This window comes from Copadichromis virginalis, linkage group LG6 (genome assembly GCF_057382275.1).
Source record: "Copadichromis virginalis isolate Kocher_CV1m ecotype Utaka linkage group LG6, C_Virginalis_male_GT1.1, whole genome shotgun sequence".
NCBI classification, from domain to species: domain Eukaryota; kingdom Metazoa; phylum Chordata; class Actinopteri; order Cichliformes; family Cichlidae; genus Copadichromis; species Copadichromis virginalis.
Genome location: NC_140623.1, coordinates 27,061,089 through 27,078,671, shown reverse-complemented (window position 1 = coordinate 27,078,671; position 17,583 = coordinate 27,061,089). Strand labels below are relative to the sequence as shown.

Here is a 17,583-nt window from a genome sequence, read left to right as displayed (position 1 = left end):
TGTGTAGTAACAGGTTTTTGATATAGCACAGGAACCATTATTTCCCTCCTGTTTATTGTATATGACAGTTATTTGCTGTTATTTTTAGTAGTAATGTACATGTTTAAACTCACCATCTGTTTAGAACTCATTTTTTTGCAAATAATCTATTTTTATTTAAAGTGGACATCCTGTATGACGCCTGTGAAGGCACGCGGAAGATATTTAAATCGGTTGTTGTTGATCTAAGCTGAAGACAGATTCTGCAGCTCCAGAGCTCTTATCCCACCTTAAATATTTTCAAGAACATTTTGGATTACTGGATCACACACAAGAATATACCTGTAATATAAAAGAGGGTTTTCAAGCAAGCTGGCAAGGTGGTTCCAGTTTTAAATCCAAGAACAAACGGCCTGTGCGAGGCATTTGGTGTTGGTGTGATCCCTCGCCTGCAACACCAACCATGACGTGTGCTGTTAGATTCCAAGAAGAAATACTTTGGCCTTTCTTACATGACTACCTGAGGCTCTGCTGCAGGTTTATTTTGGTAGGCACGGCTAAAACTAGCAGTCCTGCAGTAAATCCAGCTTTCACAGTGGGTTTCTACTGCTTTGTTGCCTTTTAGTGATCTTACTGGGGCAAAATAATAAACGCCTGTCACTTTGGTGCATAACACTTCCACAGAATCACCACCTTTTTATGGAACCACTTAATCAGAAATTACAACCTTCATGAAGGTAGGATTTATTGCAGGATGTCATATTATAGAGCATTACATCTAGTTAAGTGTGTATAATCATAAACTGGCAGCTGAGTTTCTGTTCCTTCAACTGCAGTCATTATGCAGCTGTACGGGTGTGGGGGAAAATGTGCATGCACCTGCCAAATTGTATAAATTGTCATCTCAGATTATGGTAGAAAGGATCTGCTTTAAGCAAGTGGTTCTTGCATGAGGCCCACTGTGACAAATTCAAGTGTTGATACAAGAGTCTGCATAGTAACAAATGTGTTCTTTAACTGATTGCATAAAATGTGAAACTTTAGTAAAATACTGAGCGATGCTTCTTCTCGGGCTCCACGATTGTCGTCCAGTGGGATCGGTGTGCAAAGCGCCAACAGAATGAAGAAATTAGTTTAGGCTGTGTTTAGAGGAATCAATACTGTAGCATTTAAACGGCCTGAATTGAAACATCTCACTATTTGCAGACAGAAATGAGACCCTCCCGCGCGCAGTAAACAATTTTTTTTGGATTTTCACATCCTTGAGACCTCAGACACAAATGACCATGTTTGTGCATTCGTGTTCAAATATTGTATACTAATGATTAAAAAAAAAAAAAAAAGGGGGGGGGGGGAAACTTGCTTAAAAAATGTATTTGTAACAGCGGTTTAAGCTACAAATGTTTTTAAGTGATGTTTTGTACATTGATATTCTACAAAGTCTTGTACAGGAATTCAGAGCTCACTTTTTTATTTATTTGTTCAGGTCCTTTGTGATTTTTCTTCTTCCTCTAAACTGACATCAGCTTTGTATTAAATTGGACTCTGGTGTAGTGTTTTAATAACTAGCATGCATTGTAACAAACTAGGAATGCCTGTTAATGCAGATTTTGGATGTTTGTTTAAAAAAAACGCAAAAAAAATAAAACAAAAAAAGAGAAACCGACGCTTCACCTTGAAAGGGACCTTTCCCCCCCTGTCCAGTGTTTGGATTAGAGATGAAAATATTTAAAAGCATCTGCTTTGTACATTTCTCCCCCCAAGCAAGACCTACCCTGTACAGTAATGCACTGTTAATTAAAATGTGTTTATTGCACTGCTGTAGTCATGTAATAATTTTAGTTCTGATAGTTGCTGGGTTGTGTGTGTTTTGTTTGTTTTTTTTTCCTGTTTTTTATTCTTGATGTTACGTTCATTTGTGCTGTTTTCAAATCACTAGTGGCCACTAGAGGGAGCTAATGCGCCTTCATATCTTCTTGTATTTTATTTCTACATTTACCCTAAAATAAAGTTACCAATTTACGCTTTTTGCTAAAGATGGATGCTCCCTGCCCACTTTGATAGGTACATCTGATTAACTACTTATTAATGCAACTATCTAATCATACGATCACGTGTCAGCGTCCCACTACATTCGGGCATGAACACATGGTCTGCGTGGCCTATTGAAGTTCAAAGTGAATGTCATCAAGATGATTCTAAGTGACTCTGAATGTGGTGTGGCTGTTGGGGCCAGGCGAATTTTTTTTAGAAACTGCAGATGTGCTGGGATATCCCCCAACACAACCACCTTTAGCGTTTACACGGAATACAGCAAAAAAGAGGAAATGTCAAATTAGCAGGAAAAAACACTTGTTGATGCAGTAACTAATTTAGCACTTGTTACAACCAAGATATGCAGAAGAGTATCTTTAGTAGAGGCGAAATGTTGAAGCAGATGGGAACAAGAGCAGAAACCCACATCATTTCTCCTCTCTTGCTCTGATGATTCTTAATTTCTGCTGCAAAATTTGTGTGGTGGGGTCAGAATCTCATGTAAGCAAGCAATCCTGCTTTCTATTTATGTTCAGGCTGCTCGTGATGGTGAAGTGTATACTTTGAGCCCCAACTGAGCATCATTTAAACTCCACATCCTACCCATGCGTTCTTTCTGACCATGTCCATCTCTTAATGACCAAAGTGTACCCATTTTCGACATTATCCTGATTTTAGTGGAATAACCTGTAGGATGTTGAGCTTAAATAGTCTCAAACCAGTTTCCTGAAAATGACAATGAGTTTGCAATTCTCTGATGGCCTCGGCAGTCACCAGACCTCAATCTAATAAGGCATCTTTGGAATGTGGTGGAACCGGAGATTCATATCATGGACGTGCAGCTGACAGTGAAGGTGTGATCAATAAGGACCCAAATGCCTGAGTAATGTTTTTGAATCTATGCCATGAAGGATTAGGACATGGCAAAAAGAGCTTCAGCCCAGTATGAGCAAGATGCACCTAATAAAGTGTGCGTGTAGATACTAGTGTGCAAAGTCTCATTTTTATGATCTTTCTAGTGTGTTTTTCAGTGAGTCAAAAGCAGGTATGTCATTTACCGACCACCCATGATACCTCCCAACACATCTAATTTCCTGGCTAAACCCAGCAGGTGGATAAGGTAGACCACTGTTTACACTACCGAGAAGTATTGTGTGGGCTTACAAGAGTATTAAGACTTGGCAAACACAGGCCTAAAAAACACAGACTTAAAAAAGAATCTTTGAAGATATACAGTTGCGTCATCAGTTTCTCGTTGGAAGAAAATATCTTTCAAATATTGCAGATGGAAATTTAAGCAGTTAATAGGCCTCTAAACTTTTCTGCTTAACACCCGACGTCAGATTGTAATAAGAAATGCACGTCAAACACAGGAGGATGATAACTTTGTGATTCCGTTTGGGCGGAAAGAAAGTCACTGCGGTAACTTCCTCTCTTCCCTTCTTCTCCCGAATATTACCACAGCATGAGTTTACAAAAATGTCAAGGTTACGCAACACTAATCGAGGTGTGGCTGAAAAATAAGGAGGCTGTTCCTGCTTTGTCTTGCGTGAGACCAGGAGCATTATTTAATAACCATGCCTTCTTATCATTTGAAAGTCATACGATAACAGACCACGTGCTTGCATTCTGATGGGTTTATGGGTTGTTGATTGTTAGGTGAAGAAATGTCCGCTTATACACTTTGATCTATTAACTCACCTTCTACACATTGAAGAAATCTTCTGTTCAAGTTTTAGCATTCACTCTCTCCTAGTTTTCCTGAAAGTAAAAATGGGTCTGGAGTCTTATGGGTTAATTTCATATAAAGCCTCATTTTAAATTATTGCTAGGGGCGCAAATATACACTAATTGCAGTAATCACATTAACTACGTATAGATTACTTGAAGTGTGCCTCTGTAAAGTCAGCGCTCACATGCGTTGAACATGCTCGCTGACAGTGGTTTTATTTTGAAAGCCTCGCTTGTTTGTGCCGCGTGATTTCTCGCGAGCTTCACACCGGTGAGCGCCTCTGAAAGTGATGAAAAAACTCTGGCCACTGCCACCGGACACCAGAGGATCCTGTGTGCGCGCAGGTATGTAAAATTAATCTTGCTGACGCTTGCTTCTGTTTTACTCTGTTGGGCGAAACTTCTGAGATAATTTCAAACTTCAGTGGAAACTTAATGGGAGATAAGTTCTCGAGGTTATACTCGTTTGATTTAGGAAGTAGCTTTGGAAGTTCACGAATTACCTGCGCTGTTAAATGAAGACAACGCCGCAAGAAACGCCACTTTTACCTCAAATTTAACACAAGCAGCGATGTTAAGAAGAAATTAGCCAGACAGAAGTCTGCTGCAATGATTTGTATTTGGTTACCTGTGTGTGCACAAATGCGCACAGCTCACATCACAAATTAACAGGCTATTTATCTCGTCTTGATGCAGTAGTATTGTTATAAAACAGTGGAGCTTCTGTCCTTCTTTCTCTGTTTATCTATTAAGGTGGGCTTCAGGACACAAAATTGTTTCCATTCTTTCCAGAGAGAGAGAGAGACTCTCTTTGTTGTCAGACTAGTTCATCCTGTTTGAATCCCCCTTTGAGCGCAGGAGGAGCGTCCATTCATTCAAGGTCAATAAACAGCCAAAGCTCATGTGTGTTCTTTGTGTCATGTAACTTTAAAACCTTTGACAAGATTTTCTCTGGAGACTTCTCTGCATTGAAAGCCTGTTCCAGCTTCATTGCTCAAATCCACTCGTTCCTTTCCTTTCGTCTCCTTTCATCAGTGTGGAGCAGCAGCCAGGATGATCCCAGTGGGTGAATTCAGATCCCTCGGCACAGAGCCCAGCTCGAAGTATAGGGTCCTGAAGCCATGGTGGGATGTTTTCACAGAGTATCTGTGCATTGCTATGCTCATGATTGGAGTCTTTGGATGCACTTTGCAGGTAAGGTGTCTACACTTTGTGTCCATAAGTTTTCAAAAAGTAAAACCAAGTCATCGCTGACCTTGTCTGTCTCATTGTAGATGCCATGATAATTCCTGCATTATCTGGCCACCCAGTCACGCAAAAATGCATGCACTACAGCTGAAAGAACTTGTTTCTCCTGACCCACTTTGTGCACATTCAGATCACAAACTGGCTGCTTAATGTGTGTCTCTCATCACATGAATATCATTTCTGTGTCACATTAAAATAGCACCAAAGTAAAGCAAAGGGACTACAGTGTAGTCAGCGCTAATCAGATATAATAACATACAAATATCACAACTTGTTTACTGCAGATTTTCTAACTGTTGTGTTTTTCAGAGCAGAAGCATCAGTTTATTCCTCTAATTGTACTAAATTGTTGTTTAAGCGTAGACACCAACAACAAATGGGCATTACAGGGGACGCATTCATGAAAAGAATTGGTCACAAAGCTGTCTGAATTGCTGCACCATCTACACAGTCTGTTTGGCGAAACTGAATGTGTGAAAATAATTCAGCAACCAAAGGGGTTCTCTATAGTCTGACACTCATTAGAATATTTATTATTTATTACTTCTGTCAGTGTAACATTTATAAAGTAATTATGGATTTCAACCAAGCAATTAAACATATAACCACCACCTTTACAAGGATGGTGTAACACACACATTTAATTTTAAATTAAAAATATTAAATCATCTGCTATTTTCGACCAAAATTTTCACAACTCAAAGTTTATCCAGTCTGGTTTCTTTCATTTACGAAATATCTTAAAAATCTACCAGTAATGAAGAAATTTTTGTACATAGTACATAGTAGTTTGTAGTTAGTTATAACTAACTCACTTTTCACATGCATTTCTCAGTCTGCTTTAGCCCGTCTACCATTGGCCTAGAATACAGCAGCTAGGCTGCTAACAAAAAACTAGTCAATACTCATAACAAAAGGCCATAAATAAAGCCATTAATTATTTTTGGCCTTTTGTTCTTCTCATATGTGTATACATAAGTGTGTATGTAGGAATGAATGAAAGACTGTGTGTTTGTAAGTATAAATATGTACTTTTATTCTTTCATCTGTTTTTATCCAGACTGCGAAGCACTTTCTAATTGTGGATTTTAGTGTTGTGATTTCTTCTTCAGACATAGGTAATCCAATTAAATGTAAAAATAGAAATGGCAGAATTAAATCTCCCTTTCACTTAGTGCTGTTAGACACGCTGTGCTCATTAACCTCTGCAGCAGCACAAAATCTCGTTAATTAAAAAACAATAAAGAAAATATTCCACTACAGTGGAATCTTCTGCTTTGGTGATGGATTTTTCTTGCTTTCCTACAGCAGCATGTTAATAGTGACTTTTACTCTGAAATGAAGAGGTGGAATGGATCATCCCTCCAAGTAGTGTCATGTCTGATGTCATGGCTTGGAAAGTATAAGCCTGTTTCTGATTGTTGCTCGTCTGTTTGATGACGCATCAAAGGGCGGAGGATTTCGTGTATTTTTAAACCCCTATCTGATTTTATCATCTGCAGTTTTTAGCTTGTGCATTTAGGCTTTACGCGCAAGGTGAAACCTGTTAGTTCATCACTCCCAAAGCGTAGCATTATACACTAAGTGATAAATTGTCAGTATATTACACTTCCGGGAACCCATCACGTCCCTATATTACAAGATCAGAAAAATGAGGAAACATGAGAACCGTTTGGAATGAATCTACACGTGTGCGTTTGTTTTACTTAAATCACTTTGGAAAACACTATCTAACATGCTGGTTGAGGTTAGGGATAGAGTTAGGGTTAGGGCTGGAATACATGGCTGGAACGTGTATTACCGCGGGAGCATCATTCTGCTAGATTTCATCCATAACCTGGCACGTAGCATAAGAATGCGGAAGGTCACCTTTCGCCTTCCTCAGGAACTCCTCGGGATTTGACAAATCGTGACTATGTTACGCCTGAGAGTGAGAACAAGCGGATTAGTTTAGGCCTTGCTGTTCTCAAGTCAGAAATACTTGAGTACCAACAAGTGAACCGGGCTTTGTTTTTATCACGATATTATTATGTTCTTTTTTTTTTATAGCTCACCCAAGACAAGATTGCATGCCTGCCAAGCCACTTCACCAGTCCAACACCAAAAGCAATTGACTGCAGCAACATCAGCAGTTATGGGGACAATGAGAAGTTGCAGAACACACTGGTGACCCCGGCGAGCCCCATCATAGTGGAGGTGTTTGGGCGGAAGAACAATCTGGACATTCATCAATACGTGTTCGTCAACAACTATTGCTATGAGAGGTCTGTTCACTGGTATGCAAAGTACTTTCCGTACCTCGTGGTTATCCACACCATAATCTTCATGGTAACAAGCAGCTTCTGGTTCAAGTTTCCTGGGACATCTTCTAAAATTGATCTCTTTGTCAACATTCTTGACAAGTGCTTTGACTCACCCTGGACCACAAGAGCCCTGAGTGAAGTTTCTGAGGAAAGAGGCGAGGAGAAGCTAGTCAACTGGAGGAGGAACACTATGACTAAAGGCTCCACAGAAGGACAAATCGATGAGGAGGAGACTGTGGGCCTTCTTCGCTCCTGCTCTGTTAAGTCTAATCAAGAAAAGAAAAGTGCAGAACCGAAGTCTACCCTCTCTTTGTTGGATAAGAAGGAAGGAGAGCAAGCCAAAGCTCTATTTGAAAAGGTGAAGAAGCTCCGAACTCATGTGGAGGAAAAAGACATTTTGTACCACATGTACGTTCTGCAAACGTCAGTAAAGGTCATCCATTTTCTTTTGATTATTATTTACACCGCATTGCTGGTACCTAACATTGAGATAGTTGTGCAGTGTTTGGTTCCGCCTGAGCTGACTGGTTTTGATATCTATTGCTGTAACCACAACAAAGCACATCTTTTCTCCAAGCTTGCCTACTGCTATATCTGCTTTGTGGCCGTATTTGGACTTCTGCGTATCTATACCCTCTACTGGCTTTTCCATCGACCTCTAAAGGAGTACTACTTTGAGCAGGTCAGACTGGAGACCGGAATTAATGACATACCTGATGTGAAGAATGATTTTGCCTTCCTCCTGCATCTTGTGGACCAATATGATGCTCTTTATTCTAAAAGGTTTGCTGTCTTTCTTTCCGAAGTCAGCGAGAGCCGCCTCCATCAGCTTAATCTAAACTACGAGTGGACTGACAAAAAGTTGCGCACGCGTCTAGCCAGGAACACCAGAAACCGTCTAGAGCTACACCTGTTAATGTTACCAGGGCTTCCAGAAACCGTTTTTGAAATTCCCGAACTGGAATCACTCAAACTCGAGCAGATGAAGAATGTCACCATACCGGCTAGTATAGCAAAGCTAGAGTCTCTCCAGGAGTTATCAATGGTCTACTGCCCCGCAAAGCTCCAAGTTGCTGCTCTAAACCACCTGAGAGAACATTTAAAGATTCTATATCTAACCTTTGAGCATTTAGAAGAGGTTCCTGTGTGGATGTACACCTTACACTGCCTGGAAGAGCTCCACCTGGAAGGTCCTTTAACCAACGAGGTGTCCAAAAGTCCCATTCTGGATTCCTTTAAAGAGCTTAGAGCTTTGAGGGTCCTCACTTTTCGCTCCAAACTTACAAAGATCCCCTCCAGCATAGGAGATGTTGCGTTCCAGTTGCAGCGCTTGCGTATCTACAATGAAAGTGTCAGGGTCCAGGCTTTAAGCATCCTGAAGAAGTTAACCAACTTAGTTTCACTGGAATTAGTGGGCTGTGAGTTGGAGCGCATCCCAAGTGCTGTCTTCAGCCTGAGCAATCTGCAGGAGCTGGACCTGAAGGAAAACAAACTCACTACTGTGGAGGAGATCCTGAGCTTACAGCACTGCAGGCATTTAGTGACACTTCGGCTATGGCACAATAAAATCTCATACATCCCTGAACATATATCTAAGCTGCATACCTTGGAGACACTGGACATTAGCTGGAACAAGCTAGGAAAGCTTCCCTCTCGGCTCTTCTACTGCACCAAACTCCGGCACCTTGACATCTCTCACAATCAACTCACTTCGCTCCCTTCTGAAGTGAACATCCTGCAGAGCCTGCAGTTCTTCTCCGCAGCTTTCAACTCCTTAGAGACAGTGCCAGAAGAGCTGTTCTCCTGTAAAAGGCTAAAAACGCTGATTCTTGGTAACAACCGCCTTTCACACCTCAGCTCAAAAGTAGCCAACCTTGCCCAGCTGGTCCGGCTGGATATTAAAGGAAACCGTCTGGAGTACTTACCTCAGGAGATAGGGGACTGTCCCCTGCTGAGTGGGCTGATAGTAGAAGATAACCTGCTGGATCAACTGCCATCAGATGTAAGAAGCAAGTTAAATAAAAGCTGAGTGTGTGGAGCTAAGGTTCGTCACATACTTGTGTTTTCTAATTAAAGAGTGGTGGGTGAGCTTGAAAAAACATTTTTGATCCAAATATTTTTCAGAGAGAAGCAAAAGGAAAACCCAAACCACAGCTGACCACTAAAAGAGAACCAGTAACTCTAAAGCTGAAGACTTTCATAGGACTGACCTAAAGAGGTGCTTGTGAGAACACAAAGGTCTAACACAGTTGGATCAGACGGTCTTTAATCTACCAGGTGCCTAGCACAAAGTCCATGTGATGTCAAATTGTGCCATATGCAAACCGCAAACTGCATTAAGTGGACATCATGAAGGCTGCCTCCCGCACGCTTTCTCCAGGCAGCTTAAACCACACTGTGTATTTCTAGTAGGGAAAACACATCTGTGGACAAATGTGGAAATCCTAATTGTCCCAGTTTTGCATATCCATTAAAAAAAGATTTAAAGACTCTATTTAAAAGCAGTCATAATGAAATGATTCATATTTTTTGATTTTCACATTTTGAAAATGTTTTTTATGTGTTGTCCTGAAAATAGAATCTTTTTTTATTAAGTTAAAATGTGTAAAAACACATCTACATTTAATTTTTACAAAACTTGATTTTTACTTCAGTAGATGACACAGAAATGTAAAGTGGAACAAAAAAAGTGTTGTAATTCAAGATCAGATTAATACTGTATGTGGGGAAATAAAACAGTGAACAAGCCTTAACCTTCAAATGTTTTGGGACTGCACCTCCGTTTGTTTACTAAAGACCTTTGAACCGTATCCTGCTTGACAGGTTTACACAGCGTGAATATGCATTTCTTACAGTGTGGTGGTTCATGTTGCTCCGTTTCAGTTCCAAAACACGTGGAGGGAGAAAAAGCCTTTCAGTAGCTGGATAAAAGGTGTTCATATCTCTGTTTACACATTCAGTCAAATGGAGAAGTGAGTGAACTCATACTGGGGTGGTATGAGGTATATAAGGTAAAGGTTCACTCTCTACAACAATGACTGTGCATGATGTGAGTGCCAGTGGTAATGGCTGCTGTTTCCACTAATGTTTCAGCATAATACAGGTGATAATTGGAGGTGATGTCCAGGCAGCAGAATTTTAAAAAGCTGTGGCACGTAACATGCAACTATGGAAACTTGCTAACTTGGATGACTAGGCTGATCTGTTTAAATGCTTTAAACTGGATATATTTTTACTTCAAATCTTGTTTTTCTTTCTTTTTAAAAAATTTCAAACATCCTTTATGCAAAACTTTAGATGAATGGATTCTGCACTTTTCCTTCACCATTGTTTCCTCCATTCACATCTCATGTTCAGACGCACATAAAACCGGTGCTTCCTGGAAACAGCTTCCACTGCTCAAACGAACTGCAGTCGGTCATGTTCTGGCTTGTGTGACTTCTTAATATGTTTGTGTCGATCAGCACACTCACTTGCCCTTGATTCAAGGATTACTGTGTGTGCTATTTTCTGTCACATTAAGGAATTGAGATGTTTTAGGGAGAATTTAGCACTTATGTTATGAAAGGAAATAAGTTGCACAGTAGGAAGTAAGTGATTTGTCAATAATTTCTCTATTTCTTTAACCCTTTCACACATAGTGGTCACTACAGTGGACAGCTATTCAAAGGCTGTTTTCTTGTATTTGTGTCAGTGTTGATGGTATACACATAAACCACTACATTGGACAATGATGTGTCAGTCCATACACATCTGTTGTCCGCCTAAGTGGACATGTAAAAAACTCTTTGAAAAGTACATGTTTAAAAGATTGAAGTTCAAAAATCTTTTTTTCATGCCTAAAGATGAATAGAAATACTTAAGAAAAAAAATTCTGAATGAGGATTTTCATAATTCATTCATGAAAGGGTTAAGTCTCAGTTAAAGTTGCAGTCAAGTAGCAGTCTAAATGTGACTAATAATTGACTGGAAAAAATAGCAATACAATGTCTCCAAGACGGTTGTTGCTTTGGGTTGTGAGGAGTGTGCAGAGAGCCACCGGTTGGGCTTGGTGTTTACTTTTGTAAAATCGGATTATTGGGTGTCTCAGCTATGTGTGTTTCTGGTAAAGGTTCACATTCAGTTCCTGCAGGCTGTGATTTTGTGCAGCTTGATGAAGTGAGAAGCACAGCAGAGCGTGTAACAGCTTCCAGTGACTCATCGTTTGGAATCTCACCAAATGCCAAAGGCCAAACAATAACAGTTTCAAATGAAAAAAAATGAAGGAAGCACTTGATTTGCAGTTCTCTACATCTTACAGTCTAGTAAAAATTGCACACATGGGAAGCTCCTCCTTTCATGAGCACGAGAGCATTTTTTAAATATGAAACTAATCCCTAAATCCTTTTAAGCTCTATTACATTTCGTAAATGAAAGAGATTAGAGATCTGAAACCAACTAATAATCTTAATTACTGATTATTTGACATATTATTCTAATAAACAGTTTGGTCTAGATCTGAATAAAGCGGTGTTACAAAACCAAAGTGCTCCAGTTCATTTCACCAAATATCTTGTTTTGTTGGACCAAAATTCTAAAATGCAAAGAGTAAATTCAGATGTTTTATGTTTTAAACAAATGATCAAACTGCTAGTTAATTATGCAGATTTATTTTCTTGGCAACATAATCACCACAGCTGTAACAGAGGTCAGGGGCAGTCGTTTGGTATCGATTCAATACCAAGTAAAACCCAAGTAAAACACGACAGTCAGCACAAAAAAGATTCATTTTTCATAGTGCATGTTTGAGGTATATTGATTTAAAACAATTCAGTGGGCAAATCGCAAATATCGATCCGATAAAAATACCAGTGTTGGTATTGATACTGTTGAAATTTGGATTGATCTGCCCACCTTTAGTGAAGGGCATTTGTGGAGAAGTGGTTTATGAATCCGTGAAGCTGTGTCACCCCTAATGTCTGTCACCCCTCACTGCTCCTCTCCGCTCTTTAATCAAAATCAGAGAAACTTTATTAATCCCAGAGGAAAATTGAGTATACATACAACTGCATGAAATGAAGTGTAGAAACAGAGACCGATCCCCATCTGCTCCAGTCTGCATACCAAGTATTAACAATAAATACACTTTAATCCAAGCAAAATAGAAAAACAAGAAGTGTGAAATCTTAGTTATTACGTTAGTTCGGTCAGACATTTGGATAGTTTTCCTTGTGTCATCTTAATTTACACACATCTGCGTGTGACTGCACCAGTACGCTGATTCAGGGTTTTCTTGTTTACTCCCACTATTGTTACTGCTGCTTGTAAACCTGCATATTTCTCCCAATCTGTGGATTAACCCAGCCACATTCAGGAAGTGCTTGAATGTAACAGCCACCCACTCAGTCAGTGAAGTCGCTGAGCTCTACCTAGTGGCTGGGCTGTATATTTAACCATCCTGGTTTTGTAACTGATTTATATGTTAGGGTGAGAAAATATACTTAAATATCTATTACACAATTTAAGGGCGTGGTGACGAAGCAGACCTCTGAGCGGAAAGTTGCTAAACTATCTGGGAAAATATGGGTGGTGAAAGACAGCATTTTGAGCAGAATTGCTCCAGTAGACTTTACTCAAACATCAGAGTCTGAGTCTGGATTAGCGCTGCTGAATAAACATCACATTCATTTAATGTTAAAATATTCCTTGAAGATGAAAAGATCAGCATTTAAAAGTAGGCAGATATTATCAGCTGTTCTAAAGCACAGCACTTGGTTTGTTTTTTATTTCATTCAAATGGAAATTTGTGTGTTTTCTATTGAAAAAAGTTTGATTTATGTGATCGTTCTGTGACATCATAGATGTCTGCATAGTGAGCTGTGAGCGCAGCAGTTCAACTGTATCTCCTTTCTTGGCAAGTAAAGTTGGCCAGCAGCACACAAGCAAACAAAATGCCCATTGTACCACGAGAGCCCCGAGCACAAACATCAGCAAACTGTGCCACTGTTACCTACAAGCTCCAACAAAACAGGGCTCTCATTCATTTCTACTTCAGTTCAGCTATCTTTGTGACCTTTGTGAGACTTTTCACTGCGCTGTACATTCCAGCGTGGAGTTATTGCAAATGTCCTTGGTGGATCACCATAAGGACGTCTGAGCGGTTAAGACTGCATGAAAAGATGCAAAGAAAAGCACACAATGATTGATTAAATTCCTCTTTCAGTTGTGTTAATCTATTTTGTTTTGGGGGTTTTTGGAGGATTTTTAAAAACATGAGAAGCATCGGGAGTCACGGACAGAGCCGGGAATTTTGAGATAGTGAAGAAAAGATTATCTGTGGACTCTTATGTTCCAGCGACAAGTAGGTGGTGTGGTGATGCAGCGAGGAGGCTCACAGGAGAAAAAACAAACAAACTTCTGCACGTGAACCTTCCTGAGGCCTGATGCGTAGTTTGCATGTTTTTTCTGTGCCTGTGTGGGTTTTCCCCCGGCGCTCCAGTTTTCTTCTACAGTCCGAAAACACACATATCTTGGTGATTATAACTGTTGATTTTAAGTTCATGTGGATGTGCAATAGATAATAAATAATAAGAATGGATTGCATTTTATATAGCGCTTTTCAGGACCCCTCAAAGCGCTTTACAATACCACTATTCATTCACTCTCACATTCATACACTGGTGAAGGTAAGCTACAGTTGTAGCCACAGCTGCCCTGGGGCAGACTGACAGAAGCGAGGCTGCCATATTGTGCCATCGGCCACTCTGGCAATCACCAGTAGGCGGTAGGTGAAGTGTCTTGCCCAAGGACACAGCGACCGACCGGCAACCTTCCGATTACAAGACGAGCACCCAACTCTTGAGCCACGATCGCCCCGATAGTGGGTAGAATAAACGTTTGATATGAATATGCTGATAAATGTGTCTTTATAGTGTAAAGCATTTGGTGTGGGAAATGCACTATGTAAATGCCAGTCCACTTCCAAGTGTTTTTTTTATTCCTATTTTACTGAACAAAAGTAAAAATATTCATTTTAATCCTCTTGCAACCGGGATAATTTACTCACCCCATCCCCCTTCGTTCTCTACATCAGGAGTGTCAAACTTATAGGTCACATGCAGTTCAATCTCATTTTAACAGTAAAATCATTGCACCGTAACCTATTTTAAAAAAAACTAAGTGTAAATAAGTACTTCCTTAAAACATTAAACCTGAAATAAATCTAGCCTAAGAACAAAAAATAAATTTACCTACAGCAAAATTTCTGTTTTTCAGCTTTCTATCATTAAAAAAATGTTTCAATCAAACTCAATGAACCAGGTCAGCATGGCTCTTTGTTAAAAATTACAGAGTAGGAGTTTTCACCAATTTACCCAGCATCCAGTGGTCCAGATTGTACCCCACCAGGCCAGTTCTGACCAATGGCCACTAAAGCTCAGAAATTAAAATAAAAGTAAATCACTTCCTTTTTAGCCTTTTGTTATGACACCCTAAATTCACACACACCCACACACACAAAAAGCTGAGATGACCTGAGTGATCCCAGTGAGCAGAAACCCAAGAGCAGTAGCTCTTACTAGCCAATTACAGAATCCAAATCAAAATGAAAAGACAGCAAAACTTCAAGTTCAACACTTTATTTTGTGCTTTCTTCTTCAAATAGTGAAGTGAATAATCTCACTTAGATTTTAAAAGTATTTATATAAATAACATTTCAACAAATCACAATAAGGGTTGCTATTTACAAAGAGGAATATTCAATCCTATTTTAACAATAAATAGGAGTAAATTCAAACTCTAAGTACATCTAATTAATAGAAACACAACTATGCAAAGCAATCAGGGTGCACAATGTCAAGTTTTGTAAATTAAAAAAACAACAACATACAACTGTTACAATTCTTACACAAAGGAAATAATTAGAAAACACTGGGGGCGGGGGGGGACTATCTACAAATGTGCACTCCCAATTCATAGGGAAAACAGATATATATGTATATGTTCATATAAGGTGCCTAAATTGCACTGTGCAAAAGAGGTGTCTACAGTATATAGCCACCCATCCACTGAAAATAAGCTGCCAAGACAATATGTCCTGTCACATAATAATGCTGAGCCACTGTTAACAAAAGAAAAGAAAAATCCTTTACACAGCAACAAAAATCAAGTTACCAGGACTGAAGCGAAACAAAGTGTGAGGTTAGGGTTAGGCAAAATACACCCACTTTTCAGGCTAACTATGAATGTGCGAAAAAAGCAAGTCAATCATATCCGGCACGCCTGAAGCTCGGGCCACGTCTACCGCTGTCTGACCGCTGACGTTGGCGTGTTTAAGGTTGGACCGTGGCGCCAAATACTTCACAACATCCCGGTGGCCTTCCCGGATGGCGATGTGAATAGGAAGCGCGCCACTCCTGTCCGGGATGTTTACTGAGGCGCCGTACTCCACCAGAACCTGCACGGTGTCAAGGAAGCCTGTTCGAGCTGCGTCGTGGACAGGCGTTATCCCGTGCCTGTCCTGGACGTTGGGGTTGGCTCCTTTTTCTAACAACAGGCTGGCAATCTTGGAGTTCCCCATCATCATCACCTGTTGAAGACATTAGAGGAGAGGTGAGGAGGGTGCACTCTCAAATTCAACACCAGTGTGCAACCCTGAGAGTTTTTTTTTAACAGTCTTGCATCAAGCCGGATTCTTTTTCAATGTAATAAACACAAGCAAACAAAGTAGGAAGAGTTAGGCCTTTAGTACATCTATGCAGGAAAAACAAATCATGCCAATACAGCAGCCCTACATTAAATTTTACACCAGTGTGTTGCATTCATCTAGTGTTTCTGTTTTTTTTTTTGTTTTTGTTTTGGGGGGGGGGGGGGGGGGGTTTAGAAGAAAATGAGTTAATGTTAACTATTGCACTTAAATAATACTTGAAGTCAGTTATAAAGCATAAATATCAAACAGCTTTTTAGTTCCACTTCTGAAATTTTGAGGGATTTTTAATATATTTTATTACATATGAAACATCTCAAACTCAAAGTTTCGTCACCCTGAGTTTAGAGAAATTTTGAGGGACACTTTGTTTTCACTAAATTTGAACAGTGAATTAAATAATAAACACAATAACTGCAGGCGACATCCCTGTTCGGGGTCGCTCTATAAATGTTGAGGACATATTAGGTGGACTCCAGTGTGAGGTATCACTCCTATTCACTGCTGTTTATAACATGACTATAACGCTAAATACAGGCCATATAACTAAACGGGCTGTGGGGGCAGAAGCTTTCGCTTTAACTTAAATAATTTATAATTTTACTGTCTTTACAGACACCTTTATTGACACGCTTTATTCTAACATTAAAAACATGGCGCTACAAGCATATTCGAGAGAAGCGGCTGGTAATTTTTCCGCAGGCCATCGTTACAAAAGAGAAGGAGATTATTCTCAGACCGTAGGACGAACTATGTTTGTCCACCAAATGAAATGTGGGCTGTTAATACTTCTGTATATGTTTATAGATCTCACGTGAACACTTGAATTGATCCTCACCTGTAGGGCAGTCCTGCTAAACTCATTTGGAGTATCAGGATGCACTCTGCATTCCTCCAGGATCCTCTGCACCTCGCTGGTGTTCCCTTTGGCTGCTGCCGCCGTCAGAGCTTTGCCGGCATCCATCTGACTAAGGACCATTATAGTCTGCCTTCCTGCCTGCTCGGAGAGAGACGTACCACAGTTACGAGGAACGCAAAACAAACACGATAAGAGGGAGAAAAAAACCCAAACTGAGGCTGGCAGGTTATTGTCGCCTACAGCTAACGTTACTACAGCATCCGGCTAACGTAAGCCGTAGTTCCCCGCTGACGCCATGTTATATGACTCCGTGCTTACTATTCGGAGTTCTGCCGGCCGCTTTAACAAAGCGTACTGCTGAACAACACAAATATAAGCTCTACCGCCAGAGGCAAGTCAACTGAAAGACACAAACAACTAGCCTCCCGGCTAACAGCTAACGTTAAAAAGAGAGCTAAAAAAACAAAACGAAAGCGCATTCAAGCTACCTGGTTTACTTCCACAATATCCAACGCGTCGCCAAGATTTTCGACCCCGCTGTCTCCACGAACCAGTAATTTTTAAAAGTAATTAAAACAACATACGTTTATCAACATTACAAAATACATTTGCGCGCTGAGCGCTATACAGCGGTGTCTCCAGACTACAATTTACAAACATTGGGGAGAACATACGCTGGCCAATCGCAGCTCGCCAAGAGGGTGTTGCGCTTCCATATATGGTAAATCGGGAGGAGTTACAACTCT

At 40.2% G+C, this 17,583-nt stretch overlaps 2 protein-coding genes across 2 annotated transcripts; one reads left to right on the top strand and one right to left on the bottom strand.

Moving 5' to 3' along the window:
* Positions 1 to 3,990: 3,990 nt before the first annotated feature.
* Positions 3,991 to 10,063, top strand: LOC146707940 (volume-regulated anion channel subunit LRRC8C). The gene is made up of 3 exons (XM_085459568.1): positions 3,991 to 4,089; positions 4,780 to 4,938; positions 7,042 to 10,063. Exons 2-3 carry the CDS (start codon positions 4,798 to 4,800, stop codon positions 9,322 to 9,324), a joined length of 2,424 nt encoding a protein of 807 aa, XP_085315694.1. The 5' UTR covers positions 3,991 to 4,089; positions 4,780 to 4,797; the 3' UTR covers positions 9,325 to 10,063.
* Positions 10,064 to 14,895: 4,832 nt separating this feature from the next.
* cdkn2d (cyclin-dependent kinase inhibitor 2D (p19, inhibits CDK4)) lies at positions 14,896 to 17,577 on the bottom strand. Its single transcript, XM_085459567.1, has 3 exons — positions 17,326 to 17,577; positions 16,817 to 16,975; positions 14,896 to 15,861 (listed from the first exon to the last, which is right to left on the bottom strand). Exons 2-3 carry the CDS (start codon positions 16,955 to 16,957, stop codon positions 15,508 to 15,510), a joined length of 495 nt encoding a protein of 164 aa, XP_085315693.1. The 5' UTR covers positions 16,958 to 16,975; positions 17,326 to 17,577; the 3' UTR covers positions 14,896 to 15,507.
* Between the last annotated feature and the right edge of the window lie 6 nt (positions 17,578 to 17,583).